Source organism: Phocoena phocoena, chromosome 10, assembly GCF_963924675.1.
Source record: "Phocoena phocoena chromosome 10, mPhoPho1.1, whole genome shotgun sequence".
NCBI classification, from domain to species: Eukaryota; Metazoa; Chordata; class Mammalia; order Artiodactyla; family Phocoenidae; genus Phocoena; species Phocoena phocoena.
This window is the reverse complement of record NC_089228.1, coordinates 85,588,132-85,601,333: the sequence shown is the minus strand read 5'-3', so window position 1 is coordinate 85,601,333 and position 13,202 is coordinate 85,588,132. Positions and strand designations below refer to the sequence as shown.

The 13,202-nt window shown below is 45.1% G+C and overlaps 1 protein-coding gene across 4 annotated transcripts in view; it reads right to left on the bottom strand.

The window, feature by feature from the left end:
• Positions 1-13,202, bottom strand: part of RIPOR2 (RHO family interacting cell polarization regulator 2) — a 208,684-nt gene that overhangs the window by 31,353 nt on the left and 164,129 nt on the right. For all 4 annotated transcript variants that reach the window (XM_065886506.1, XM_065886507.1, XM_065886505.1 and 1 more), the window contains 4 exons: positions 11,444-11,593; positions 7,277-7,340; positions 1,529-1,572; positions 66-191 (listed from right to left, as the gene is read on the bottom strand). In XM_065886506.1, the coding sequence (XP_065742578.1) occupies positions 66-191; positions 1,529-1,572; positions 7,277-7,340; positions 11,444-11,593 (384 nt within the window). The remainder of the gene's footprint in view (positions 1-65; positions 192-1,528; positions 1,573-7,276; positions 7,341-11,443; positions 11,594-13,202) is intronic.

Genomic DNA, 13,202 nt, shown 5'->3' with positions numbered 1-13,202 from the left:
CTCCACGATGGACCATCCAGCCGTGGCACCAGCAAAGACAACAAACTGCAATGACGATATTGTACCTTGATGGAAATTAATCCAATTATCAGGGGCAGGAACACCATTTCTTCTCCATCCCAGGTCTGTTTGCCATTTACTTCTATTCTGCCTTTCAGTTTCCACCTCTGTCGGCCATACTTCATGAAAATCTGGGGAAAGACACCAAAGGGCCCTCAGATTTCACTGCCCTCACCCGCCTTCCCACCAAACACCAGGATGAAAAAGGCGAGTAAATACAGCAGCTACTGTTCCTCCCCTTCTCCAGCATCCTCATGACACCCACTGACTGTCGCTTCTTCCAAATTCCCTGGCAGGGGGCGTGGAGCAGAGCACCAGCAGGGAAAGACTTTCAAAGGGGGTAAGTTCTGTTTCTCTAGGATAGAGGGTATGAAGGGCTTTCTTTAGAACAAGGTCACTGCATCGTGCCCTTTGGCTCAGTTCTTTCTCTCGTTAGTTCTACTTCAGTAGAACAACCACTGGATTAATTCTCCATACTCCCCAGCTCCTTTAGAAAGACAAGGAACCGGCAGCTAAAATCTACTTAAAGTGTCCAGAAGCAAGAAGCAGGGCATCCTTCTTGTGGATAAGGGAGACAGGTCTGCACAAGGATTTTGAAATCTGACACACTCTGGGGGAAGGGTGTACAGTTTCTCCTCAGTCAGACAGCTTTACTGCTTAGAGGAAGACACATTCCCCCTCACCACCCCCGGCCAAGATGAATGATTATAGAAGGTTTCGGAGGAGATAGTTAGATGAAATCATTATGTAAGTTCCCTTCTGAAGAGGGAAAAGATAAAAAGCTTTTTTACTTTTGTGGAGTATATTTTTATAAAGAAAGATCTAGATTCTATTATTCTTCAATCATGATACTTTTGAGTAGTCATAATCCTGGATTGGATCTCGCATCAGGAAAAATAAACTGCTATCAAGTACAATATTGGGACACTTGGAAAAATATGAATATAGATTGTACATCAAATGACATTAGCTAAAGGGCCAGTGCTAAGTTTGTTGGTGTAGACAATTGTACAACGTTTATATGAGAGAATGTCTTTCCACATTGAGGAAAATAATTTTTTTTTTGGCTGTGCCACATCGCTTGCAGGATCTTACTTCCCCAACCAGGGATTGAACCTGGGCCAAGGCAGTGAAAGTGCCAAGTCTTAACCACCGGACCGTCAGGAAATTCCCTCAGGAAAATAATTTAGGGGTGAAGGGTCATGACACCTGTGCATTAATCTAAAATAGTTCAGCAAAATAACAACAATAATAGTATTAGTAATAATAAAGCAAATGTGACATAACGTTAAAAACTGGTTGTCTAGGTGACCCGTATGTGGGAGGTCTTACCCTAATCTCCAAAATTACTTATTGGCTCAAATTTCTTTTTCAAAATAAAAACATGTAAAAAAAAATTGAAGAAGCAAAATAATGACAGCTGACTCCTGCCTCTCAAGTCCAACACCCAGACCGACACCACACTTACTTCGTATTGATCTCCGGGACAGAGGCGAGCAAAACCAGCCAGACCTGTAAGCAAGCAACTGGGATCAGAGGTGCAGGATTCATTTCCCCTCTTTATAAACCCACACTGGCACACTTATAAGACTCAAAGTGTCAGGCCTTTGTGAAAACTCATATAATAGTTTCTGGGGAATGACTGGGTACAGCTATCGTTGGGAATTCCATCTATCACAGCAAGAGAGGCTATTCCTTGCTGGGGTGATGGGAGAGGTGCTCTCTGGGGCAGAGAAGACTGTTCTTTCTAGGAAGAGCCCCGTTAAGTTGTGAGACTGTGTGACGGATGAATCTGCTTTGCACCAGTCTCAACGGGCTATGCCAGGGTTAAGATGATAGAGAAGGTCCAGGGAGGCCTAAAAAGACACCTGCTGTTACCACTCTCTGTCAGTAGATGGCAGCAACTCACCAGTTCGTCACACCTCTCCATCCACGGAGCCGGTCCATTGAGGACCAGTTTCCACTAACAAGTAGAGCATAACAAGCCTCTTAAAAGATTTACTGAAATAAGAGCAGAATTAAAGAAGCCAATTTTCACTAATAATTTTCTGGAGGATTAGTCTTTTGTTTTTAATACTTCTGAAAAAAAGCACAATCGACTGATCTTTATAAATCACAATTGGCTGGATATACCAATTCTAATAAAGTCCTAAACACTCTTTAAAAACCTCTGCAGAAGACATAAAGTATGGACTTGAGGACACGGGGAGGGGGAAGGGTAGGCTGGGACGACGGCAGAGAGTAGCATGGACATATGTACACTACCAAATGTAAAATAGCTAGTGGGAAGCAGCCGCATAGCACAGGGAGATCAGCTCCACAAGAGGGAGGAGATATGGTGATATATGTATATGTATAGCTGACTCACTTTGTTATACAGCAGAAACTAACACACCATTGTAAAGCCATTATACTCCAATAAAGATGTTTTAAAAAAAAACAAACCAAAAAAAACCTCTGCAGAATATTCAGGATTTGTCTACTGCCTATTTACATACCTATGCAATTACAATGGAAGCCTGGTTAAAAAACAAAACAAAAAAAAACCCTAAAAAACGGATCTGATATCAGTGCTGGATAAAGGAGGGTAAAGGGGAAAATCCTTTGAGGGTTTTTATTTTTATTTTTTCCTTTCAAAATCACCAGAAATTTCATATTGGAAGAACTTATCCAGATGGGAGAAAGCTACTTGGTAGTGATGTTTTTGAGCTTCTCAGCTCATGTTATTACAGCAAAATTTTTTGGAAATGCTTGAGGTGGTATCACTCTGATACTCTGATTATAACCATAACGTGGCACGTGGCAGTAGACAGGCAAAAACAGGCCTGAGGCTGTGCTATGATTCTTCAAGTCCTACCTGCTAATGTAAGCCACTCACGGTCCTGATTGCAGAAATGAAACTAACAGTGGGTCAATTAGAGTTACCGCCTTGTATCTTTTAAACCTGGCCAGGTTTCTTTCAGACTCTGGTCTGAGGCCTGTTGGGATTTTCAGTTGGGGAGGGCTTCATGTTTTCTCAGCAGTCTGGGGATTACTGCTGCACTGTCTACGAAGCTTTCATAATGGCCACTCCAAAAACCATCATGGGGGCCAGCACCCGGGGATGAGCATGGGCAAGTGGAGGGGCTGAGGGGGCTTTAATCTCCATGGTGCATCTTCCTGCACCTTGTGGATGTTTTACTGTAAACATCTATTACTGATAAAACAGCTCTTCCATGACCTCATTCGGAAGGCCCAGATGCTACAGTCTGCAACCGCCCACCCTGTTCTTCTTTTGCTCAGGGACCATTCTGCCAGAAGAATGTACCGCCTTTTTTTCTAGTTCTGTGAGGATCTTCCTTTCCAAAGATAAAAAAGATCACAGGTTGGCAGGCAGCGTATACACAGAGAAAAGGCTGGTTGGATATTCATGACAATCTTAGCACTGGGGGGGAGCGATTCTGAAGCTAAGGAAGTGACACTTTCTACTCCAAGGAAAACAGCCAGACAGCTGAATAGATAGGCGCTCCCATTACAGGACTGAATGATTTACTGACCAGGCATAAATAATGCAGATTTACTAGCTCCCTGGTAGATGTCCCCTCTCCCAAGGCCAGACCTGCCCTAAAAGCTGCAGGTGCCAACACAGACTTTTGGAATATACACACTGCCTGGAACTTAATATGAAGTAGGTAATACTTGGGAGAAGTAGTTTTTCTGTAACAGACCATGTCTTTCCATCTGCAAATTGGTGGATGGGTCTAGTGCTCCCTCTTTAGCCTGGCATTGGACCCTCTTCAAAATCTGGCATCAAGGAGTTCCACAACTCTCTTCCCAGGGTCCTCTCATTCTAATGCAAAGGTTACAGAGGGAAGCCTTCCTCTTCCCCGTTTCCCTCCCACAAGATAGGCGGGTGGCACCCTTTGCGCCCCCTCCTGCCACGCCCCCGCCCCCCAGGCATCGAAGCAATTGGCCACATTATTGATCCAGTAGATCATTTATTCCATGGAATTAGATTAGACTGGCTCATGCAACCACTGTCTCCAGTAGACTGTGTGGAAGTCAAGGCCAGAGACCATTCACCAGGATGCAGCCCAGAGCCTGGCCAACAGCAGGCCCAATTGTCTTTACCGTCATCACTTACCCACCCCTCCAACACCCCACAGAATGACTGCCGTCTGTGTGCTGGGGAAGCGTGTGGCAGGAGGAAGCTGGCTTACCAGGTCTGAGGATATTATGAAAGATCCTCAGCTTGTGTCACTATGTATGTTGGGGGTGGTAATTCTTTTTTTCTTCTTCTTCTTTTGTTTTTTACCAGAATGAGTAACAGACAAGAAAGTAGGTAACTGCAAAGATGCAAGATTTCTTGGCAGCGTGAGAGGCTCCCTTTTATCAAGAGAGAGGAAGATTTCCACGGGGGTGTTACCCCTGAAAGGCTTCATAGAAATAGTTCAAGTTTTCATGTTAGATTAGGAAAGTGGAAGTGAGATAAATCAATAATGAAAAAGGAGGATCACTTGCAGGTTTGAGTGACCCCCCCTGGGAGAAACCCTGAACCCAGACAGAAGCCAGGGAAGCCCGTCGGGCAGGAAAGACAGAACCACGCTGAGGGTAGAGCTGGAATAGCAGGGGTGGCAGCAAGTTGAGCCCGTCCGTCATGACAGCCCATCACAACCCAGAGCCGTTCTTTAGCTGGGCAGCCGGGCCCCCCGGTGGATGGTAGGGCCCCCAGAACATCCTCGCTGACCCTCAGGCCTGAGGTCCAGGTCTGGTGGGTGGCTGTCCCTTTCCTCCCACCCACTCCTGGGTGCCTGTGTGCTGGGTGGAAGACTACCATCCCATAGAAGAGAACATGTTTTGAGCAATAGTTTATAGTATCTGTTCACCTTTGTTAGAGCGTCCCTCCTCCTATGGGGCTGGGGGACGGGAATGCACTGGGAGCCACGAGCTCTGGAATTCAGTTTCAAGTTTGACTCCAACGTACCGTGTGACTTCTGGGGCAAGTCACTTAACCCCACTCCCCATCGACAAAATGGGGAAATCACCAACTCACCCCAAATTGGTGACTTTGATAATAGTGAGCATCAGAAATAGGGGAAATACGGTACTGCTTGGATTAACAGTGAGAAGACGGCATGATGGGAATTTCTCTCAGCTGTAAGACCCCAGACTGTGCTAGCCTGCATGGAGGGTGCCCGAGAGTTAGGGGAAGGAGAGAGAAGTGTTTTCTGCTAAACACTGACTCAGGGCAGTGGTTTTCCAGAAGCAGGCTGCTGACAGAATCATCCCGAGGATGAAAAATATACCCGAAGGGTGCCACCCACCTATCTTGGGGGAGGGAAACGGGGAAGAGGATGGCTTCCCATTGTAACCTTGCCTTAGAACGAGAGAATGCTGGGAAGAGAGCTGTGGGGCTCCTTGGTGCCAGGGCCCCACCCTGACTTGCTGAGATGGGGGCAGGGCCTGAGTGGTTTTAGAACCACTGACTCGGTGAGGACCCACAGTGAAGAGAAAGGACCTAAAAAACTGAAAAAGCACAGATGTCCCGCCTCCGTAGTAAAGTAAGTATTGAGACTTCATACTGAATAACAGACTGATTCACTACGGGATCTGCTGGAGAGAAGAACACAGCCGTGTGGGCAGCTGAGGGTCAAGGTCATGTTGATTGCAGGTACACTCAACCAGAGCAGCTCTACGGACATCACACTTGACAGAACACTTTGCCTCCTGAGTTAGGTGACTCATTGGAAAATTAAGCTCTCCTGTCAAGCACTTAAAAAAAAAGCGCCCCTTTTCTACCCCCTTAATGGCAAAACGCAGACAAGAGGGTGATTAAATCCCCATTAGCAACCCAGGGATCCAGCTGCTAAGAAACCTCAGAAAAGGAAAGGCACACAAACTAGCCCTTCTCCCTGCGGTGAGTGGGTGAGTGGCCCAAACGCAGAAGGAAGATGGACTCGCTGTGATGGCTGCTCATCTGAAGCCCTGTTGGCCACTGAGCTGTAAATCTGACAACACCTGAAAGATGCTCCGTTTTCTACAACTAGAGCTTTTGGTTCTGAAGATGTTTGCAGTACAAATCAACAACGCTTTCAGAGTAGGACTTCCTGGAGTCAACACCAGAAAGGCACTGGGAAAAAGAGGAAAATGCACAGTCCTGTGTGGGTTTAACACTAAAAAACATTTAAAATTAAAGAAGTTGGTAGGTCGTTTATAGGAAAGTAGAGCATAAAGGAACAAACTAAATGACACCACCAAGAAGCCAACAGACAAGTCTAGAACGTGGGACATTCTGTACAACAGTGACATGTTGAAAGTGACAACAGTGACAACAGCTTCAATGTGACAAGTCAATGGTAGGAAAAAAAACAAGGAGGCGTCTGTTTTAGATGAAAGGAAACTGAAAAGAGATATCTAACGACCAATGATAATGCATGGACCTGATGTGAATCCTGATTTGAATATAACTGATTTGAGTATAACTCACTTTTGAGACCACCAGGTCATTTGCTAATGGAATGGATTCAAAACAAAGGCATAGGGGCTTCCCTGGTGGCGCAGTGGTTGAGAGTCCACCTGCCGATGCGGGGGACGCGGGTTCATGCTCCGGTCTGGGAAGATCCCACGTGCCGCGGAGCGGCTGGGCTCGTGAGCCATGGACGCTGGGCCTGCACGTCCGGAGCCTGTGCTCTGCAACGGGAGAGGCCACAGCAGTGAGAGGCCCGCGTACAGCAAAAAAAAAAAAAAAAAAAAAAAAAAAAAAAAAAAAAAAAACAAAGGCATATTCATTTTATTAGAAGTGATAATACTTGGCATTGTGGTGTCCCTATCATAAGATGTCCCTATTCTTTAAGAGAGGCACATTGCCGTCTACAGGGAGAGACTCCCACATCTGGGTTTTATTTCATCAAAGGAAAAACAAAGACAAGAAAACAGATGAAGCAAAGGTGGCAAAATCTTGCTGATTATTAAATGGAGGTGATGGGTCTATGGGAGTTCCTTATAATACTCTTCCATGTTTGTGTATGTTTGAGATCCTGTCACAGTAAATATTTAAGTATGTAGGCAAGTCTCAGGATGAGAAGGTTCTGGAGCATCAATAAATTAACATAAGTGGGGAGGGTTGAGAGAGAGTGGCCCAATATCTTTGCAAGGAAAATAAAAACGGTGTGTGATGTCACACTTCAAGGAGCTAGGCAGAGATGGCACCCCACTCTATAAAAAGGAGGAAGAATACCTTTCATCTTGATGGAGAACTCCCCCAGCTGCTTCTCCAGCTCTGCTTCAATGGTGCACATGTTCTAAGAAGAGCACAGGAGACCAGCGTTAGGGCTACATTTCTTTCAAAGCACAGGATGTTCTCACAGCAGTGGACAACCACTGCTCAAATGAGAGGCATTTACCTGTTTGCAGTGAGTTACGCGTATGTAGCAAATTGTCACAAAATATTTAACCTAAGCCTAAGCAAGCCTTCTAGTGTACCGGCAATTTAGAGCATAGAAGACCAAGTTAAGTTGCATCATAAACAGTCAGATAAATCCAGAATGTGGGAGATTCTAAAAGAACTGGGCTGGATTCTATAAAAAGGCAGTAGAATTATGGGAAAAAAAATTTTAGATAAAAGAGATTAAAGTGACATAACAACAAAATGCAATGTGTTAACTTTTATTCCATCCTGACTTGAAAGTAAATAAACTACAACAGTTATAAAAGACATCATTGGGCCAAATAAGGGAAATTTGAAAATGCACAGGGTATTAGATAATTCTATAGGAGGACTGGTAATTTTCTTAGATGTGATAATGGTGTGTGGTTATGCAAGGGATACACATGTTACATAGGTTATCATTAAAGGATCTGTGCTAAAATATTTATGGGGTGAAATGGCATGTTATCTACCATTTACTATCAAATGACTGAGTAAAAAAGGGAAACAAATCGAACATATGCAAGAGAAGAAAAGCAAATATGGCAAAACATTACCAAATGGAAGTCTAAATAAAGGTATATGATGTTCAACATACTAGGCTTGACTTTTCTGAAGGGCTGAAATTTTTCTTAATAAGAATTTGGGGCAAAAAGAGCTCAGGAGGGCTTCCCTGGTGGCGCAGTGGTTGAGAGTCCGCCTGCCGATTCAGGGGACGCGGGTTCGTGCCCTGGTCCGGGAAGATCCCACATGCCGCGGAGCTGCTAGGCCCGTGAGCCATGGCCGCTGAGCCTGCACGTCTGGAGCCTGTGCTCCGCAACGGGAGAGGCCACAACAGTGAGAGGCCCGCGTACCGCAAAAAAAAAAAAAGAGCTCAGGAGCTCAGCTGTACTCAAAGTGAATGAGGCAGAGTTCCTGCTGCCATGCCCTGAGGCCCTCAAAATGATTCTTGGGTTTGACAAGCGTCCTCTCCTCACTCTAATGTTGAGGAACAGTAAAGGCAGAGGAGCCACACCGTCTATGCCTGTGGTTAGATATCTAACCGCTCGCACCCTACCTCCTCAGTGTCTGAAGACCTAAACAGAGCAATCGCAGTCAGAAATCAAGAGGAAAAGTGCTGTGGCCCTTCTGCAGCATGGCCAGTTTAAGCTTTTGATGCCACCTCTGGTGCTCTAAGCAGAAGTCCCCGTCCCATCCCCCTGCGTACACACACACACACACACGCACGCACACACACACACACACACACAGACACACACACACACACACACCCCTGCCCCCCAGGGCAGCATCTGCAAGCTTCTTCCTCCATCCCAGCTAGGGGCTCGGACGCATGGCCTGGGCAGCTCAGTGAGCACAGACAGGGGCTACTTCCATTTGGATTTTGTTTGCAAAGGAATTCAGAATTGACTTGCAAGCTAGAGGTGCTGACTCTTAAATGTTGGTACCTCAAGTAGCTTAGCAAAGCTGGGGAAAACTCCTGAGGCTGAGTTCTTCGAAAACAAAGTCTCAGCTCTGTAAACCAATTTTCTTCCTCAGAGCACTGGGTGTCTCTGGGAAGGAATGCATTACTGTTTCTAGAAATATATCAACGATGTTATCACGCATGTCAGGACTGCGACCAGTGTCTTTGAAAAACTTGGGGGGCAGCTAGTTTAACAGCTGAGGACATCCATGGTCAGAATTGCCTTCTGTCTCACCCAGGCAGCCACGGATGCACACTGCTGCCCTTGCAAAGGCACCCAGAACCATCTATTCCTAAACCCTCTTTGGGATAAAATGCTGGTTTTTGTGGTTATGTGAAGATACGAAACCACTTAATGTCAAGTGAGGTAGGAAGCTACAGAAGTCTTGGACGTCTTTCTCCTCTTGCTGAAATTACACTCTACATCTTTGAATTTGTGAGGAAATATGATGCCATGTCTTGGCGCTTGACCACCAGAGGGTATTTCTGAAACAACCGACAAAAGTTCTGGGACAGGCACCGGCTGCCACTCAGTCCTCCTACGTGTGTACTCTGAACGGCCTCCTTCACTGGCAACTGCTCTTTTGATTTCACAGATGTGTGGAAATGAGGTCTCATGAACTAGGGCTGCTTCGAAGCTAGAGGTTCTTAACCTGTGCTCCATCAGCTTGGATGGGGAAAAAAGAAAGTCACATCGCTATTTCCACTAACCTCTAACTGATATCTAATACGTCCATACATCATGAACATAGAAAACACGCCGCAGCCGTATGACTAGTACCTGTGACTTAGACCTGATAACAGTCACGTCTATGTTCATGTCACATCAATTGTTGCAGGTACCTTGAGAAATCATTTCTATTTTTCATTACTTTCGAATTGCAATAGTTATTGGAGCCACTGCTAAATCTTGCAGTTTGATGAGTTAATAAGGCCGCACTCTTGTACTGTATCACACATTTGATTTAAAAAATATTTTGATCACTGTACTGACAATATTGAAATAACTATTTCTTTCTTTTTTTTTTTTTTTGCGGTACGCGGGCCTCTCACCGCTGTGGCCCGTCCCGTTGTGGAGCACAGGCTCCGATGCGCACGCCCAGCGGCCATGGCTCACGGGCCCAGCCACTCCACGGCACGTGGGATCCTCCCGGACCGGGGCACGAACCCGTGTCCCTTGCATCGGCAGGCGGACTCCCAACCACTGCGCCACCAGAGAAGCCCGAAATAACTGTATTTCAATATAATTTGTTTCCTTTGAATTCCTATGGGTTTCATTTTATGCATTCAAAAAGCATTCTCCCAAATGGAGAGGAAGAAGCCCTGTTTTAGACCGTGAAAAAAGACAAATCTGGTTCAGACAAGAGGCAGGGCTGGAGGGTTACACAGGAAGCAATGCTGTGGCAAGTCATCCAAGACATCCCTCCCGTCCCAGGGCTGAGACCAGATGCTCAGCTCTGGGAATTGTCCAGCAGACCCTCATCAGGCCGATGACTTCATTCATGAAATTGGATCTTTGAACAAAGACACATGGGAGAGTGAGAAGTGCTGCTTTAATAATTCAGTCATTTCATCAAAGGCACTGGTTTCGGGTGACCCCCAGAGGAGTGAAGACCTCCCTGTGTCATATGTTTGGGCCCCAGAGACAGTCAGAAAGCAGGAAAGCACGCTTCTGTTCATGGTTCTTTATCTCGCCTCCTTTAAGATAGAAGGGAAATTTCTTACAATAAAATAATCGTAGGCAGGAGGTGGGTGAACCCAATATCCAGGGCAGCCATCTTAACCACAAGGTCTGTTCAATTTGCAGGGATAAAGCTAGACTAGATTGTACACTAGAGAATCTGGAAGTGCATTTCAATGACCAATACCAGGGCATTTGTGACTTACTCATTTGCTGAAATTTTTAACATGCATTCATAGTCTATTTGTGCAGAGACTATACACATAAAGAAGTGTAAGATTTGGTCAGTGAATGGCTTCACAGTGTCTAAAATCTTGTGGATTTACACATCCATGAACAAACCTATTACCAGGCACTAGGAGGTGAGTGCCTGACAGGTGACGCTCACAACAGAAAGTCACATGGTCTGGAGTTCACAGAAGGCTCTAAACAAAAATACAACCAACAGGGCTCCCCCGGTGGCGCAGTGGTTGGGAGTCCGCCTGCCGATGCAGGGGACACGGGTTCGTGCCCCGGTCCGGGAAGATCCCACATGTCGCAGAGCGCCTGCGCCTGTGAGCCATGGCCGCTAAGCCTGCGCGTCCGGAGCCTGTGCACCGCAACGGGAGAGCCCATGACAGGGAGAGGCCCGCGTACCGCACACACACAAAAAAATGCAACCAACAAAACCACCCGAGAGCCATGTTAAACAGCTCCACCGATGGCCTCAAGGAAACACAAGACAGGCAAATAGTAAAACGTCTCTCTCTAAAGAGTAGAATGAGGTTGAGGGTGCCATTTCCCTGGTTCTTGGGCCAGGTGGGGTTCAGCAGCCGAGCAGGTTGGCACATACCTCTGTGTACTCTTTGTAGCTCCGGTGGATCTCTGACAGGCTCTCCCGGGCAGCTTTGCTGGCAGGGGACGTTGCGAAGGCTTGCTTCATCTTGGTGGCACCATCTTGGAGGCGTCTTTGGATACAATAAGCTTCATAGAGTTCATCTACCTGCCGGAATCAAAACAGAAACACAGGGGACATAAATATTTGTCACGCTTGAAGGAAGTGACATTGGCCATTGTTAAGTGCTTACGGTACTTTATGTTTCTGACCTCAAAAGGAGAATCTTGTAGTAGTGTCATCCTTTTAGACAGATCCGTCATTTTTGTTATAGCCACATGATCCATTTTCTATTTCAAACTGGATTTTACTCTGAGCTCTCTTTTCAAATGACGCAAAATGAAAATGAACTTAACGTTGGTGGACTGCGCGAGACAAGGTTTAGATAATGAAGACAGGAGTCTTTTATATAAGGAACGAACACTGGAAGAATGTCTGCAGTTTCAAACCAATGTGAAGACGTTGCATTATACTGGGCTATTATCACTTTATTTTAAGAGAGTGTCACAAGGTGATATTCACGCATCCAGATTTAGATTTTTTTCAAAAAAAGAACTCAAGGCTATGTATCGAAAATGATTTTTGTAAAGATGTGGCCCAACAAAAGAGAGAAAACAAAGGTAAGTTATTCTTAAAATTAGGGTGAAGCATGACTGTTAAAACTTAACAGACTGAACATAATAACTGACATTTTGGGCATGTAATTTATACCACAATTTAAAAAAGTAAACGGGAGGAATGGAAATGAACATTTCTTTGCAATACCTCTATATTTAGGCTTTTAAATAATAATATACCCATTGCAAATGGCTATTGATCGTATTCATTATATAAGCCTGACAGTTACTTAATACTTCTAAGGCAGTGATTCTCAATCAATCCAAGGTGATTTTGATATTCAGGGGACATTTGGCAACATCTGGAGACATTTTTCGGTGTCACAGCTGGGAGGTGTTACTAGCATCTAGTTGGTAGAGGCCATGGATGCTGCTCAACATCCTGTAACACAGAGGACAGCCCCCTACAACAAAGAATTATCCCCAAATATCAATAGTGCCTAGGCTGAGAAAACATACAGCTATATCTGACGATACTTAACTCTATAGTCTCTTGTCCTATCTTCAATTATCAACACACCAACCACAGTTAACTACAGGAATTATTAGGTAGATTAAGAAGAAGGATATCACCAGACATTATGTTTCCTGGGAGGCAGTTATCTACCTAGGACTGCTTGAATTTTTCATTTCAGTACAAACTTTGTTCCCTCAAAAAGGAGGCTACAGTTGTAGAACCAGAAGAAGGTAGAGGTGAGTATGATGGACTTCAGGGTTTAACATTCCCCTTTTGTTCTGAAGGCAAACTTTTGGCTGATCACTAAAAAGCATTACTATTACCTGTTAATAGTACAATTTTCCATAGTTGCTTTCTCTATACAGATGTCAATGACACTTAGCTTAGCATATGAATGTTAGTTAAGAGACTGAAAATGATTCTCTTGGTTAAAAGGATTCTTTGTTGCTCTTCAACAATTCACTCCACTTCACTGAGAGGAATCGTCAAAACTCCGGAAGGAACAGTCTTTCCTCTTTGGGGTTGGTGGGTTTGTCTCTGAATAAGAGGGAGGTGTAAGACCCAAGGGGTTGTGGCGTATCTGCTGATAAGATCCTTTGGTTGGGTGACTAGCATAGAGGGTGGTTTCCATACATTAAGACTA